Source organism: Balaenoptera acutorostrata, chromosome 15, assembly GCF_949987535.1.
Source record: "Balaenoptera acutorostrata chromosome 15, mBalAcu1.1, whole genome shotgun sequence".
In the NCBI taxonomy this organism is placed as follows: Eukaryota; Metazoa; Chordata; class Mammalia; order Artiodactyla; family Balaenopteridae; genus Balaenoptera; species Balaenoptera acutorostrata.
The window spans coordinates 2,049,755-2,067,660 of record NC_080078.1 but is presented as its reverse complement, the minus strand read 5'-3'; the positions used below and the strand labels follow the sequence as shown (position 1 = coordinate 2,067,660).

Genomic DNA, 17,906 nt, shown 5'->3' with positions numbered 1-17,906 from the left:
CACAACTAATAGAGCATGGAGATTCGAATGCAGACCCATGGGCCCCACTGTCCATGCTCTTAACTATTAGACTACATTGCCACGTGCAAGTTGTATCAGTCAGGATATGTTAGGTTATGAGGCAGTAACAAACAACCCCAGAAACTTTTTTTACTATGATGCAGTAACAAACAAATTGAACACACTGGGCCGAGTTCATTTAGAAGGTATATTTCTCATTTCTATAACTTTGGAGTGTTTAGAAGATGTATTTATGTCAGTGATATCAAATTTCATTGCACCATGATCAGAGCATGTGGTCTATATGACACCAAGCCTTTAAAATGTGCTGAAACTTGTTTTATGGCCAATTATGCGCTCAATTTTTGAAAATTTTCCTTGTATTTGAGTATAACACTCTCTAATTACCGGGTGGATGGATAGATAGATAGATAGATAGATAAAGAGACATATATAGAGACATATGTATATATACTTTTTTTTTAGGTCAAACTTGTTAATTGTTGCTTCAGTGATCTAATGGTACATAACAAGCCACTCCAACTTAGAGGATTGACACATTTTCTTTGGTTGTGATTCTGCAAACTGGGCAGGGCTCAGATTGGCAGGTCTACTCGTCCCTCCAGTGGCCATATTCAGTTGCAGATTGACTGAGGGCTTGGCTCAGCTGGGACACTGGGGTGGCAGGGGGTCTTTCCAAGTAGTCTCATGGCCTTTACCTTTTCCCGTGGTCTCTCCAGCGGAGTAGCTGGACTTCTTAAATGGCAGCTCAGGACTCCAAAAGCACAAAAACAGAAGCCATCAGGCTTTCTAAAGGCTTAAGCCTGGAACTGGTGGAATGTCACCTCTGGCACATTCTACTGATATTTGTCAAAATGAGCCCCAGGTCCGATCCAGATTCAGGTGGAAGAAGAACCAGGAGAAGTGGTTCATTTAGGTTTAGTGGTTTAGTGGTTCATAATGCAATAGACTACTACAATTGTATGTTTCAACTACTTCAACTATTAATTACTAAAAGAGGCATATTTAACCCACACCCTCATCCCAGCAATGATGGTGGATTCCTCAGTTTCTCCTTGAGATTTGGTCAATTTTTTCCCTTACATATTGGAGGCTATGTTATTAAGGGCATACAAGTTTAGAATTGTTATCAATACATCTTACCAGTGAATTAAACCTTTTATTGTACAAAGTGACTCTTTATCACTAGTAATGCTTTTGGACTTAAAATCTATTTTGTTTCCTATGTATGTAAATATGTCAGACTTCTTTTTGTTGGTATTTGCCTGGTAAATCTCTCCATTCTTTTACTTTGCTCTTTTCTGGGTTGTTAAGTATGTCCTTTACAAGCATGTAGCTGGACCTTGTTTTTATTTTATCCAGTCTGACAATACTGTCTTTTAACTATTTTAGTCTATGTACGTTTATTCGGATGAGTCATATATTTGGATTTATTTCCACTTTCTTATTTTTCCCTATTTGTCCTGTGTGTATTCTTATGTTACTTTTTTCTTCATTTTTCACATTCTTTTGTATTGATTGATTTTTGTTTTCCCATTCCATTTTTCCCCTCCGCTAGTGTGGAATTTATACACTCTATTTCTCTACTTGTTGTGTCTACCCTAAAAATTTTAACATGAGTATTTAACTTGAAAAAGTTTGACATCAGTCAAAATATTTATTGTCCTCTCAAACAGTTCAAAGACCTTAGAACACTTTAATTATGACTGTCCCCTCCCTACATATACACCTTTAGTGTCCAGTATTTTAGTTCTATTTTTTTCTTCACTCTGCAAGTTAGAATTATTATTGTTGTTTAATACATTCCCTAATGAGGATTACCTATATGTTCACAAAACAGCCAGCATTCCCTTTTGTGTGGCCACCTTCCTTTGGCGATTATTTTTCCTTCTTCCTGAAGTACATTGTGTTAGATCACCAGGGCTGCCACAATAAAGTACCACAGACTAGGGGGCTTAACAACAGAAATGTATTTTCTCAAAATTCTGGAGGCTAGAAGTCTGAAATCAAGGTGTTGGCAGGGTTGGTTTCTTCTGAGGCCTTTCTCCTTGGCTTGTAAATGGCCGTCTTCTCCCTGTGTCTTCACATGGTCTGCCTCTGTACATTTCCTTTTCTTATAAGCACATCCGCCGTATTGGGTCAAGGCCCACCCAGTGACCTCACTGTAACTTAATCACTCTTTAAGACACTATCTCCAAATACAGCCACTTGCTGGGGTACTGGGGGTTAGGACTTCAACATATGTATTTTGGGAAGGAGACACAATTCAGTCCATAACATACATTATTAGTATTAAATAATCTTCTATTTTTATTTGTTTGAAATGCTCTCATTGTCTCCACTTTCTTGAAAGATACTTTACTGGGTTTACAATTCTAGGTTAATGGTTATTTTTTTCTCAATTTATTTTTTTTTTTTTTTGGCTGTGCCGCAAGGCATGAGGGATCTTACTTCCCCAACCAGGGATTGAACCCACGCCCCCTGCAGTGGAAGCATGGAGTCTTAACTACTGGACCACCAGGGAAGCCTCTCAATGTTTTTAAGATATTATTTGCCACCTGGCTTCTACTTTTGTCAATGAGCTATCAACTCTCCGTTCATGCTGTTCCTTTGAAGATGACATGAGTCGGTACATGCAAAGTGCTTAGAATGGTGTCTGGCGTCTAGTAACTATTATATAAATAGTAGCCATTGGGGATTCCCTGAATTCCCTGGTGGTCCAGTGACTAAGACTCGGTGCTTTCACTGCTAAGGGCCCAGTTTCAATCCCTGGTCAGGGAACTAAGATCCTGCAAAGCAGAGCAGAGCAGACAAAAAAAACACACAAATAGCTATTATTATTTTCTCTCTGGATGCTTTTAAGATCTTCTCTTTGTCTTTGATGTCCTTGAATTTCATGATGGTATATCTTGGCCTGGATTTCTTTTTATAAAGCTAAGCATTTCATGTCATTTGTCAATTTAAAACTCTCAGCCATTATCACTTCAAATATTTCCTCTTCCTCATTCTCTCCATCCCCTTCTGCGACTCTGGTTAGGTATATGTTCGATATTCTTCCTCTGTCTTTCCTGTTTCTTTCTTATCCTCCAAATCTTTATCTGTGTTGGATTCAAGGTTATTTTTTCAGATCTATATTCCAGTTTATTCTCTTCATCTGTGTCTTAATCTGCAATTTACCTACTAAGTACCTATTTCAGTTATTATATATATATTTATTTATTTATTTATTTATTTATTTATTTATTTATTTATTTATTTTTGGCTGTGTTGGGTCTTCGTTTCTGTGCGAGGGCTTTCTCTAGTTGCGGCAAGCAGGGGCCACTCTTCATCGCAGTGCGCGGGCCTGTCACTATCGCGGCCTCTCTTGTTGCAGAGCACAGGCTCCAGACACGCAGGCTCAGTAGCTGTGGCACACGGGCTTAGTTGCTCCGCGGCATGTGGGATCTTCCTAGACCAGGGCTCGAACCCGTGTCCCCTGCATTGGCAGGCAGATTCTCAACCACTGCGCCACCAGGGAAGCCCCAGTTATTATATTTTTTATTTTTAGATGTATTATTTGGTTCTTTTTCACATCTGCCCAGACATTTTTAACATTCTCTTATATTTATACTTTCAATACCCTCTTTTTCTTCTTTAGAGATATTAGATATATTTATTCTATGACCTGTGTTTGATAGTTCCAACATCTCAAATCCTTGTGAGTGCAATTCTGCTGAATGTAGTTTGGGCGGACTTTCACTCATGATGCTTTATTTTCTTGTGTGTTTAGTGATTTATTTTTATTTATTTGGTTTCACCAGGTCTTAGTTGCAGCAGGCAGGCTCCTTAGTTGCAGCACATGGGCTCCTTAGTTGCAGCTCACAGGCTCCCCAGTTGTGACATGCGAATTCCTAGTTGTGGCATGCTTGTGGGATCCAGCTCCCTGACCAGGGAACGAACCTGGGCGCCGGCATTGGGAGCTCAGAGTTCCATCCACTGCGCCACCAGGGAAGTCCCAGTGATTTTTTTTTTTTTAATGTAAACTTACTCTCCTTGGTATTCAGTTTCTTGATAAGTGATTGATACCCATACAGCTGATTTTACTAGTTTACCCTTTCACTGAATGTATAGTCCTTTGTGGTCCTGGGTTTATGCAGTCGTCTCCTATCAGACTCACTACCTTCAATGATCTCTAGGTTTTATCTCCTGTCCCTCACCTGCAGCCACGAAAATAGAAGGTCAGGTTTACAAGGGTTCAGCAGATGTCCGCAGGGCAGCTGGAGACCACCACTAACCAGTTTAACTCTGAATTTCTGCTTCCACTTTGATTTTGCCCTCTGAGACTTCCTTACTCAGCTTGGTGACTCTTTTAAAAAGTTTTAATAGTTTATACAGCATTTTTAATTGTTGCTGGAGGAGGGCTGTAGTATTCTGGTCTACCACACTGCCAGAAAAGGAAGTCTATTTATTATTTCTCTCCTCCATCTCTTCCCCCCCTGCTGGAACTCTTACCATTCACATATAACCCTCTGATCCTTCCTCTCAAGATTTCCATCTCTTTATACTTTTCCTCTGGGTTTTGAGATATTTCCTTCACTTTATCTTCCAGTTCTCTCATTTTGTCCTCAACCCTTCTCAATGGTTACCGTTCGCTCTTCTATGGGAAAAAAAATCATCATTCGTTGTTGTTGTATAATGTCTTTTTATGCCATGAACAATTCTCCTAAGGTGGGGTGATGATGGTGACAGTGATTGTGATGACAGTGGTAATGATGATGATGGTGGTGACAGTGGAGATGATGGTGGTGGTGATGATGGTGATGATGATTGTGATGGTGGTGGTGGTGATGGTGGTGTAAATTTTCATTTATTTACCACTAGTTGAGATGTTCTGTTTTGTCTTCTTCTCTCTGGCACCTGGGTCCCCTTAGGCCTACTTAAATTTTCTTTTTCTTGCTCAGAGCTCTTTGGCCTTCAGTGAAAGCTTTTAGGGTCTCTTTTGCAGTGATGAAAGCCGAGGTAACAAGCCAGCTGTTGCTACCCTGACAAGCCCTGAGAGGAAGCTCCCAGTTGTCAGTAGCTGCAATGTGTTGACAAGCTCCCAGGCCCCTCGCCCACGCAGCTCTTCCACATCCTCCCCAGGCCAGAGTAGCCCTACAAGCTCGCAGGAGACTACAGTGGGACCCAAGGGGACCCTCTTCCTTTTAGGAACCCCAGAATCTTGGGCCTTATCCTAGGCTTCTGAGTTCTGATCCCCTTAATCCCACCTACCTGGAGGGTGAAAGAGTCGGTGGCTGTTCCCTTTTCTAGAGATTCTGGAAGAGCTCTCTTTTCCACATATATGCTCCAGGCCCTGCCAGCGGACACTCCCTTCTGGCTGCCCCTTAGCTCGGGAGGTGGAGTTGAATACAAGCTGGGAGGAACTTTCAGGCCACCCTTCCCACCCCCTCTGCCAATTTTTAAACACACAGTGGCCATCTGTTTACAAATTTTTGTCTTGCTTATTCTTTTTAGGAACCATATGTTATTGCATTTATATGGCTGTGCGTTAATTTATTTAACCTGAGCTTTTCCCAGATTTTGATTTTTAGTATCATACAATGTACAGTCCTTATGAGTCTTCATAATCACGCCATTATTATTATTATTCTAAATTTGCAGTACCTGATTCCCAAAGCTCCATGATGATGATAATAAAAATGTTAGAAATTACTGAATGCCCATGATGTGCTAGGCCGTTATATGTGTTAACTTATTTAACACTTATTTCACAGCCCTATTTTTATCCTGATTTTACAGATAAGGAAATTAAGTCTCAGAGAGGTTAAGTGACTCATTCAAGGTCACACAGCTAATAGGGGATGGAGGCAAGCTTCAAAGTTCTCATGCCTTCACTATATCCATACCCTGCATGGAGAATACACTGGGTCAGATTTCCAGTCCAGTTTCTGAAATTTAATAACCATACTTCCCCTGACAAGTGACATTAGCTTCTTGGGACCTAGATTCTTCTATTCCAATAATCTCTGCCTTGCCTCTCTCCCAGCAGTGTGGAAGAGGTCAAAGAGATTGTGTATGTGGAAGCACTTTAAAAACTATCACGTACCATACAAATAATTGAGATTATTTCTGAGTACACATTTAAGCTTCTTGATTTCAAGCACTGTAGCCCTTTGACAAATGTGAAAGAGATGTCCAGAGATCTAGTCAAATCTCCAAATTGGATACTATATAATGATTGCAGAAACAAGGCATAGCTGTTTTTAAAGATACAAAGTTATTTGTAAATGTTGTCTGGAGCAGTTGCTCCAAGTGTTTTGTGAATCACCTTTTCTTAATTTCTTTTAACTGAATGACAGACTAACTCTAGTCCACTGCTGAATTCCACATTCCTCTCTTTATTTGTTCAAAATTCCTTTTTGTGTGTGTGTAAGAAACATTGCTTTCTTAGGCCTCTCCACTTCCTCTGCACTTCTGTCATATACTAGTGTTTGGTTTTCTGCGGAAGGCCATTTTCACAAAGAAACAAGACTTTATTTTTCATCGTTTTGAAAGATGAGAAAGTACTAGATAATGTGTTGATTCACAAGTGATACAAATTCACACCTCAGTAATTGACAAATGCCACACACCATGGGCATTCAAGGTCCCGAGGGAGTTTATATTTCTGAGTCAAATCCTTGAATACCACGGTTCTATGGCAGAAACTAGGCACTCCTTTAGTCTGCGCTTTGCCTGGTAACTAGAGCAGCCTGGCTTCCTTACCAAAATGTGAACATTTCTTAATGCAAAGGCTGCATCTTCTTCATCTTCAGATTCTTCTCCAGAAGTACCCAGTGCCTGGTGTTTTCATGATTATGCAAAAATTATTTGTAGAACTGAATGGCATCACTTTCATGAATTCTTTTTTCCACTGTGCATACCCCTCTCTAGTCAGAGGCAGAGCGGTTTCTTGTCGGCCTTTGTGTGGGATGGCATGTCAGTCATTTGTAGACTGATCTTTATTTTATCCACCTGGTGAGAGGGAGGGTTTGGACAGGATGATCTTTAGGACCTGTTTAATTAAACAAGGAGGTGTCCCTAATGCCCTGGCAGCCTACAGGAGCAAACCAAAATTTAAGCCTGTGAATGCCTCAAGGTTAGGAAACCAAAAGTCAACGCAGATAAGCTTGTTGATTTCAAGCACCTTAGCCTTTTAACAAATGTGAAAGATGTGTTCGGAGACCTTGTCAAATCCCCAAATTGGATACCATAAGCTAAAGACAACCAATCACAAACAGCTAACTAGCCTTTAAGCTGTAGCCAATCAAATAATTTCCTATCTTTGCTTTGCACTTTCTCTCTCTAAGTTTCCCCCGGCTCCCTGCTGCAAAGTGCTCCCAACTGGGTTGACACCACCCTATTAGAATTGATTTTTGCTCAAATAAACTCTTAAACTTTTAAAATATGTTTTAGTTTATCTTTTAACAGATCATGGCTCCCAAAGCCCACCAATCACCTGGAGATTAAGAGATACCGGAGCTCCTTCCTGGAGGTTCTGACTCACAATAGATCTGGGATAGGCAAGAATTAGTAATAAGATCAGCTAACACTTATCAAGAACTTGCTTGGGTCTAGGCATGGTGCTAAGTGTTTTACAAGTTCATGTTCTCAGTTTACATCTTCACAACCATCTGAGGTAGTTGCTATTATGGCCCCTATTTTATAGAGGAAGAAATTTAAGCTAAAAATGGGGGGTGGGGGTGGGGGTAGCTGCCTAGAAGGTTATGTAACTAGTAACCTGTCGAGAGGAGATTCCATCTCAGATCCGTGCTACAGGAGCCTTTGGCGGGGTGGGTTTGGGGTGGGAGGGGCTCCTGGTGATTTTGATGATCAGCCAGCTGTGAGAAAAGCCGCCCAGAGGCCCACGCCACTCTTAAAGGATGCATCTGTTTGCAATGTTTGGCCCATCCCCCTCCAGTGTTTCTGGAAAGAACAGCTTTCTCTCTAAACCTAAGACGAGCAGCTGGACCTCTTATCGACATTTCCCAGCTTTCGGGCAACGCTGAGTCCACTCCGCGAGCCTCTGGGTCTCACAGGTTGCCCCAATCTGGGAACCCAGAGAGACTCTTTCTGTACACCTGGCACTTCTGGTACCGCCCCGTTTCGCGACACCCCCAATCCTAAACCCGTTCTTCGCGATTGACGTGAACCCAGAACAGTTATAATTGGTCATGACGAACTGCCGCTCCGCCTCTTCGAAGACTCCGCCTCCCTTTCATTCTGAAAGAAAGAACCTCGGCCCGGGCGCCCAATGAGAAGCGCCCCCACCCCAAAGGTCCCTCCTCTTTCGGCGCCGACCCCGCCCCCAGGGCCGGAGAGATGCCCGCCTTTCGGCGTAGCATGGCCCAATCGGAGGGCGCGACCGCCCGGACGGACGGCAGCCGGCCCAATCCCCGGGCCTCGGGCCGCGTCGCGCCGCCCCTCCGCCGGGCCGAGCGGCGGGCAAGAGCGGGCCTCGGGGCGGCGGCGGCGGCGGACGCGGCCTGAGGGAGCGGCCGGCTGCCGCCTCGCCCGCCGCGGGGTCCATGGCCTGAGCGGCCATGTCCGGCGTGGTGCGGACCCTCAGCCGCTGCCTGCTGCCGGCCGAGGCCGGCGGGGCCCGCGAGCGCAGGGCGGGCGGCGGCGGGGCCCGCGACGCGGAGCGCGAGGCGCGGCGGCGCAGCCGGGACATCGACGCGGGGCTGGCCCGCGAGCGGCGCGCCGTGCGGCGCCTCGTCAAGATCCTGCTGCTGGGCGCGGGCGAGAGCGGCAAGTCCACCTTCCTCAAGCAGATGCGCATCATCCACGGCCGCGAGTTCGACCAGAAGGCGCTGCTCGAGTTCCGCGACACCATCTTCGACAACATCCTTAAGGTGCGCTCTCCCCGCGTCCCCGCCCGCACACCTGCGCCCAGGTGCGCGCAGGTGCGGCCCCGCGGACCCCTGCGCCCCGGCCGGCACCGCGGCTCACGCCTTTGTCTGCCCCTGGTCTGGCCGCAGCGGCCCCGTGCCCCCAGCTTTGGGGGAGCCGGCCAAGGACGCGCACCCTGTCTCCCCGTCGGCCTGGTGGCCTTCGCCTCTGCTCTTCTCGGGGATCTGGGGACTGAGGTAGCGGGAAAGCCGGACATCTGGGGCTTTGGAGGCGCGGGGCTTTTAGCGGTGGGGAGGACCCCTCCTGGATTCAGGGTGCCGTCCTTGCCCCGCCCTCCCAGTAGGTTCAGAAGAGCGGTGTAGACTGGAGAGGAAACCGGCCGCACGTCTCCTCTTTTAAACTGGTTATTAGGAAAATTTCCAACATATACAGAGTAGAGAAAATAGAAGGAACAGTAAGTACCCAGGCCCCTCTCCACAACTTCAGCAGTGATGGATTCAGCGCCCGTCTTGTTTCACCTGTACCTCTGCCCCTGTGATTTTGAAGCAAACCCCAGACACTGTATAGATTCACTGGAAAATGTTTGTTAACAGAGCTCACAGATAAGCGTACGGTGGTTATGTTTTTTAAAATGATGCCTTATCAACCCTGAAAATTTAATAACTCCTTAACATGGTCAGATACCCAGCCCGGTTCAGATTTCCTCCATTGTCACTTAACTGTTTTGTTTGCGTTAGGATATAAATTAAATCTTTGCATTGCAATTTGTAATATATCTCTCAGGTGGTGTTTAATAATCCCCAGGTGCTCCTTCTGTCCCTTGCTCCATTTTTATCATTTGCTACTTGTTTGTGGGAAAAAAAGCGTAGAGCTGACCAAGTTTGGGTTCTAGTTTCTGTGTACGGTGTGAACCTGTAGTAGAGGGGCCCCAAAGAAAGGAATTCTGGAGAACCCTGATGAGGAGGGGAAAATAGAGCCTCTCCTGTACCTAGAATAGGGTCATTTCCTTTTTTTTTTTTTTTTTTTCTTTCTTATGGTTTCTTACTTCTACCCTTTCCTTTCCCCTTCACCTGCCCTTTCCATGGCCCATTTTGGGGAAACCAAATTATAGGTATGAGGAAAGTTGTCTCAAAACAGAGGTGGAGGGAAGCTTGTCATACCAGAATCCTCTCTGGAGATGAGATTTTGTGGTGCCTGAGGGACTCTAAATTTAGCAAAGGGCTGTAGAACCAACCTATGGGCACATGTCTTTCACTTCACCCATGAGGAAGCTCTGGGCCTTGGGGACGAACTGGCTCCCCTCTGGGACCTGGAACCCTGGGCTCCAGACTTGCAGGCCTGCATCAGGAATCTCGCACCAGTATTCTCACTTGATGTGTTTGTTAGTAAAGCATTTCGTTTTGATAGAAATAGCTCTTTTAGGGTCCTGCCGGGAAGAGAATAATTTGAATGATAAAACACCCGTTTCCTTTTCACCTCTTTCAAAAGCCTCCCTGTGAGTCAGAGCTCTGGCCCAATACTTCATAAACTTTAAAGGCTAGGTGCCCAGTATGATCCAAGGGATTAACTGTGTGTTTAAAATTCCCCTCATCTTCTGGGGTAAAGTTCATTTGATTGTCTTTCTCTGTCACAGAGCTGGATTTTATTTTTGCGGCTTTTCTGGACCTCTGAACCAAGCAGGTTATAAGATTTGGCTGATTGACTCGCAGTTTCTTTCAACTCGGGAGGCAGAGAAAATACTTAACAGAATCTTAAATCTAAATCAGTGTATTAAGTGCATTTTTAGAAAACTCAGTCTCAGCTTTTCCCAGTACATATAGACACTAACTTTTACTAACTTCCTTACCAGCAAGAAACAAGATTTGTTAATCAGTATCCTATTTTCCTTGTCAACTTTTTTTCTTTTTTAATAATTGTAATTCCATATTAAGCTCACTTTGTCTGTTTTGACCATTTCAATGAGTAGTTAGCAATTCATCTTTCACTGTAAAACCAATAATTACCTCTCCCCTCATTTTTATTTGGGCAGATCACTTTGGGAAGAGACTTTTTAAATAAATTGCTTTGTAGTGGCTCTAGTAGCAGATATTTGAATAGTAACTCTTCAGAATAATATTTGTGTCTACAAATAGAGTTCGTGTTAACAGGCTATTTTTAAAGCACTAGCTATGTGCCAGGCCTTTTCATATATGGCCTTTAATTTTCCTAACGCTTCAAGTGGTATTGTTGCATTTAGCCAGTGGGGAAATTGAAAACAGAGAGTTTGAAATCTGCGTAAGGTCAGTTACCTAATTCGTAGGTGACACAGCTGGGAACCAAACCTGATCTTTTTTTTAAATTAAACTTTTAATACTGAGAGGATTGTAGAGTCCCATGCAGTTTTAATAAATAATAGAGAGCTCCTATGTACCCTTTAACCAGTTCCCCACAATGGTGAGATCTTGTAAAACTAGTTCAATATCACAACCAAGATACCGACGTTGAGAAAGTGAAGACACAGAACGTTCCCATCACAACAAGTATTCCTCACGTTGCCTTTTATAGCCACTGCCACCCTTCGCCCTCCCCCGACCTGGCAGTGACTGATCTATTTTCCAATTCTATAATTTCGTCATTTCATGAATATGATATAAATGGAGTCTTGCAAGATGTGACCTTTTGGAATTGGCTTTTATCACTCAGCATGATTCCCTAGAGATACACCCCAGTTACTGTGTGTGTTCACAATCAATAGTTCCTGCCTTTTAATTGCTGAGTAGTATCCATGGTAAGGATTTACCACCGTACACCATTTAACCATTCGCCTGTTGAAGGACATCTGGGTTGTTTCCAGTTTCTGCCTATTATGAATAAATCTTCTATGAACATTTGTGTACATGTTTTTTGTAAGTACATAAATTTTCATGTATCTGGGATAAATGCCCAAGAGTGCAGTTGCTCAGCTGTGTGGCAGTTGCATGTTTAGTTTTATAAGAAACTGCCAAACTGTTTCTGAAGTGGCTGTACTATTTTACGTTCCCACCAGCAGTGTATGAGTGAGTGATCCAGTTTCTCTGCATCCTTGCTAGCATTTGGTATTGTCACTATTTTTTATTTCAGCCATTTCTGATAGGTGTGTAAGTGCTATGTTACTGCCATTTTAATTTGCATTTCCCTATGGCTAATGATACTTTCCTGTGCTCGTTTGCCATCTGTATATTCTCTTTGATGAAATGTCTCTTCATACTTTTTAGCCATTTTGTAATTAGGTTCCTTGTTTCTTTATTGTTGAGTTTTGAATGTTCTTTATATATTCTGGGTACCACTCCTTTGTGAAATACGTGTTTTGCAAATATTTTCTCCCAACCTGTAGCTTGTCTTTTCGTCCTTTTTAACAGGGTCTTTCGCAGAGCAAAAGTTTTTAATTTTGATGAGGTCCAATTTATCAGTTTTTCCCTTTATGGATCATGCTTTTGGTGTCAAGTCTAAGAACTCTTTACCTAACCCTAGATCCCAAAGATTTTCTCCTATTTTTAAAAAAATATTATAGGTGTACATTTTACTTTTAAGCCCCTGATCCATTTTGGGTTAATTTTTGTATAAGGTGTGAGGTTTAGGTGGAGATTTTTTTGTTTTTTTCTCTATGGATGTCCAGTTGTTCCAGGATTATCTATTGAAAAGACTATCCCTCCTCCTTTGAATTGCTTTTGCATCTTTGTCAAAAATCAAGTGGGCATATTTGTGTGGATCTATTTCTGGGTTTTCCATTCTATTCCACTGATCTATCCCCTCTTCTGCCAATATCACACGATGTTGATTGCTATCGCTATATAGTAGGCTTAATATCAAAGTGATTTCTCCCACTTCATTTTTCTTTTTCAAGATTGTTTTAGCTATTCTAGGGTCTGTGCCTTTCCATTGTAAATTTTAGAATAAGCTTTCTTATGTCTATATTAAAAAAAAACAAACTTGCTGTGATCTTGATAGCATTTGCATTAAACCATAGATCAGTTTGGGGAGAATTGACATCTCTCCTATGTTGAGTCTTCCAATTCATGAACATGGTATGTCCTCCTTTATTTAGGTTGTCTTTGATTTCTTTCATCAACATTTTGCACTTATCAACATACAGATCCTGTACATGTTTTGTTACATTTATACTTAAGTATTACATTTTCTTTTCTTTTTTTTTTTAAAGCAGAATCTGAATCAGTTGGTTTGGGACTGGGCCTGAGATTCTGCATTTTTTTTAACCTTTATTTATTTATTTATTTATTTATTATTTATTTATTTATTTATTTATGGCTGTGTTGGGTCTTCATTTCTGTGTGAGGGCTTTCTCTAGTTGTGGCAAGTGGGGGCCACTCTTCATCGCGGTGTGCGGGCCTCTCATTATCTCGGCCTCTCTTGTTGCGGAGCACAGGCTCCAGACGCGCAGGCTCAGTAATTGTGGCTCACGGGCCTAGTTGCTCCGCGGCATGTGGGATCTTCCCACACCAGGGCTCGAACCCGTGTCCCCTGCATTGGCAGGCAGATTCTCAACAACTGCGCTACCAGGGAAGCCCCTACATTTTCTTTAGAGCAGTTGTAAGTGATACTGTGCTTTTACTTTAAGTTTCCACATGCTCATTGTTACTGTATAGCAGTAGGATTGATTTTTGTGTCAATCATGTGTCCTGTGACCTTGCCAAATACACTTAATGGTTCTAAGAGCTTTCCTATAGATTTTTCGGGATTTTCTATGTAGATCATCGTGTTATCTGCAAATAGGGACACTTGTTTCTTCTTTCCCTAAAGTTAGGTATGCCTTTATTTCTTTTTTTTGCCTTAACTGCAGTGGCTAGAACTTCCAGTATTAAGAGAGGTGAGAATAGTCATATCTTATGTTTCTTTCCTGATGTTGGTGATTTGTGTCTTCTCTTTCTATTTTTCTCAGTCTTTTAGAGGCTTATCACTTTTACTGATTTTTTTTCCCCTGAAAACTAGCTTTTTATGTCATTGATTTTTCTTCTGTTTTCAGTTTCATTTATTTCTGCTTTTTATTATTTTTTTCCTTGCTCTGATTTTATTTTGCTCTTTTTTTTTTAAATTTCTTGAGGTAGAGACTTATATTATTTACTTGAGACCTCTCCTCTTTTCTAATGTAAACATTTTAAGTGCTATAAATATCCCCCTCAGCACTGCTTTAGCTGTAGTCACATATTTTGATATGTGGCATTTTAATTTTTATTCAGTTTTGTATGTATTTTTCTTTCTTTTGAGATAGCTTCTTTGGCCCATAGATTGTTTAGAAGTGTGTTACAGTTTCCAAGAGTTGAGAGATTTTCCTGTTATCTTTCTGTTCTTGATTTCTTTGACTCCATTATGGTCAGAGAACATACTTTGTATGACTTCAGTTCTTTTAAATTTTTTGAGGTTTGTTTTATGACTCAGAATATGGTCTATCTTGGTATATGTTCTGTGGGCCTATGTTGGTGAATGTTCCATGGGTATTTGAAAAAAAATGTGTATTCTGTTGTTTGGTGTTGTTTTCTGCATATGTTGATTTGATCAGTTGCTTGATGGTGGTGTTGAGTTCTGTATCCTTGCTGATTTTCTTTTTAGTAGTTCTATCAGTTGCTGAGTGAGGTGTTGAAGTCTCCAACTATAATTGTCCATTTCTCCTTTAGTTCTATTGGGTTTTGCTTCATGTATTTTGAGACTCTGTTGTGTGGTACGTAAACATTTAGGATTATTATGTCCTCCTGATGGGTTGGTCTTTTTGTCATTACGTAATGTCCCTTTTGGTCTCTAGTAATTTTCTTTGCTCTGAAGTCTACTTTATCAGCTATTTTAACATAGCCACTCTTTTTTTTTTTTTTTTTTTATGAATGCTTTCATGGTATATGTTTCCATCCTTTTAACCTACCCACATTGTTGTTTTGAAATGAGTTTCTTATAGACAGCATATTGTTATATCATATTTTCTTATCTACTCTGCTGATCTGTTAATTTGTATATTCAGATGATTTACATTTAAGGTAAGGTAATTATTAACATGTTAGGGCACAAGTCTCCTATTTTATTATTTTATATTTTTGTTTTTGTTTTTTCTGTTTCTATCCTTCCTGCAGGTTATTTAAACATCTTGATTGATTGGTTTTTTGAGTAGCATATCAATCAAAGCTTTGTATCATTTTCTTGGTAGTTGCTCTAAGTTTACCATATACGTATGCAATTTATCCCAGTCTACTGGAAACTGTGTTTTACAACTTTAAGTGAAGTGTGGGAACTTTATTTCCATTTAGATCCCTTTACCCTCCCCACCTTTTTAAAAATATTTATTTATTTATTTATTTATTTATTTATTTATTTTTGGCTGTGTTGGGTCTTCGTTGCTGCGCGCGGGCTTTCTCTAGTCGTGGCAAGTGGGGCCTACTCTTCGTTGCGGTGTGCGGGCTTCTCATTGTGGTGGCTTCTCTTGTTGCGGAGCACAGACTCTAGGCACGAGGGCTTCAGTAGTTGTGGCTCACGGGCTTAGTTGCTCTGCGGCATGTGGGATCTTCCCAGACCAGGGCTGGAACCCACGTCCCCTGCATTGGCAGGTGGATTCTTAACCACCGCACCACCAGGGAAGTCCTTAACCTCCCCACTTTTAAAATATCAGTGTCTTAAGTATTTCTTATACTTTGAGCACCACATTGGATGGTTTTACTTCAGTCATCAAATATGATTTAAGAAATGCACGAGAAATAGAATTTGTTATATCTATGCCTGTTTTTACCTATTCTGACTGTGTCCTTTCCTTGCTGAAGTTCTAGCCTTCTCCTGTTACTCTCTCCTTTCTCTTTGGAGAATTTCCTTTAGCCAGTCTTTAAGCATGGATTTGCCTGCAACAAATTCTCTCAGCTTTCCTTGCCCAAGAATGTCTTTATTTCACCTTTAATCTTGAAGGATGTCTTAGCTAGTGATTGGACTCACAGCTGACACTTATTTTCTTTTAGTCCTTGAAAAATGTGCCACCTTCTTCTGACCTCTGATTTCAGACGAGAAATCAAATCATTCAAATTGCTGTTCCTCTGTAAGCTTGTCATGTCTCTCTGCCTGATTTTAAGATTTTTCCTTTGTCATTGGTTTCCTGAAGTTTAATTATAATTTGTCTGGACATAGGTTTCTTTCAGCTTATTGTATTTGGGGTTTGCTCAGCTTCTTAAATCTGTATATTTATGTCTTTTGCCAAAATTGGGATATTTTCTGCCATTATTTCTTCACATACTTTTTCAGTCCCGCTCTTTTTCTCCCTTTCTTCTGGGACTCTGTCAATAGGCATCTAGCTCTTGTTCCTGACCTCTGGGTCCCTGAGACTCTGTTTCTTGTGGAGTGGGGTTCTAGCTCCGGCTCTCCCTAGGCCTGGCTGCCACCAGGGAAGGCGAGGGGGCAGCAGTGGCAATCGGCCCAGTCCCCCCCACCTTCTACCCTCTGGGACTGGGTGGGGTGGAGGCTCAGCTCCCCCTCCCCCAATACTGCCCTGGTTGGGGATTGGGAGCACTTCCTGTGTGTCTAGGCAGGGATGGGAGGTGAGATCCCTGTGTGGCCCCACTGCCAGCACGACGTGGTGGGCCACTTGGAACATGCCTGGTTCTGAGGCACAGGAAGGGGATGTGGAAGGTCAGCTTCCCTTTCAACCCCACTGAAACCTCAGAGGACGATTCTGCAGTTTTTCTGTTGGTTTTTGGCTGGAATAGGGTGGGTGTTGTCAAAAACGTGTTCTGTTGTAAGACCACCCTTTTCCTGGCCCTTTGGCTGGGGAGACAAGCTGCTCTTGGAGCTCTTTCCATCTGCCTTTTGGCTTTTCCAGCTTGGAGGCACTGGCAGCACCCTGTCCTGGGCAGGTAGGGATGGTCAGGACACCTGGGGGACTCACTGCCACGTCTTTCATCAAGTCCCGGGTCCCAGGCAGCCCGCCGCCTTCTTCCCACCCCCTTTCCTAGGCTTGTTTTGTTGTATTGTTTCTAGAGCCTTTTCATTTGTAATGGGGAGGGCCTGGGAGGAATGGAGCTACTCTGTCTTGGCAGAACCGGACCAGACGTCTTCATATTCCTGGTCCTTGATTCCAGGTTCAGGGCTTTTCCTTCGTGATCACAGTTGTGCCTGAGTTTGAACACATTGTTTCTTTAACTTCATTGCCTCACTCTACCCCCTGTGATGGATTATTTGAATCTACTAGTTGCTTTGACTTCCTATAAATATTATCCGTAAGACTTCCTAATCTTTCTTTTTATTTTTATAATCATTTTTTTCTTGACATCTTTATTGGAGTATAATTGCTTTACAATGGTGTGTTAGTTGCTGCTGTATAACAAAGTGAATCAGCTATGTGTATACATGTATCCCCATATCCCCTCCATCTTGTGTCTGCCTCCCACCCTCCCTATCCCACCCCTCTGGGTGGTCACAAAGCACCGAGCTGATCTCCCTGTGCTGTGCGGCTGCTTCCCACTAGCTATCTATTTTACATTTGGTAGTGTATATATGTCCATGCCACTCTCCCACTTCATCCCAGCTTACCCTTCCCCCTCCCCATGTCCTCAAGTCCATTCTCTACGTCTGCATCTTTATTCCTGTCCTGCCCCTAGGTTCTTTAGAACCGTTTTTTTTTTTTTAAGAGTCCATATATGTGTGTTAGCATACGGTATTTGTTTTTCTCTTTCTGACTTCACACTGCATGACAGTCTCTAGGTCCATCCACCTCACTACAAATAACTCAATTTCGTTTCTTTTTATGGCTAAGTAATATTCCATTGTATGTATGTGCCACATTTCTTTATCCATTCATCTGTCGATGGACACTTAGGTTGCTTCCATATTTTTATAATCTTAAAGATGCTAGTCTGTTACTTCCCAAGTGGGCTGTCCCAAATGTTCATGTATTTGGTGCTTCAGAAATTATTTAATAATGCCTCTGGTGCTAGCAAGTGCCTCAGTACATGTGTGGAAGGCTTTAAACCAGCTTGACTTTATCTCACTGTGCTTTCCACTCCCTTGTCTGTAATTTC

General features: G+C 42.4%; 1 protein-coding gene across 1 annotated transcript in view; it reads left to right on the top strand.

The window, feature by feature from the left end:
• Positions 1-8,473: 8,473 nt before the first annotated feature.
• Positions 8,474-17,906, top strand: part of GNA12 (G protein subunit alpha 12) — a 125,314-nt gene continuing 115,881 nt past the window's right edge. Inside the window, exon 1 of the mRNA XM_057528897.1 lies at positions 8,474-8,894. Within this exon, the coding sequence (XP_057384880.1) occupies positions 8,583-8,894 (312 nt within the window). The 5' untranslated portion in view covers positions 8,474-8,582. The remainder of the gene's footprint in view (positions 8,895-17,906) is intronic.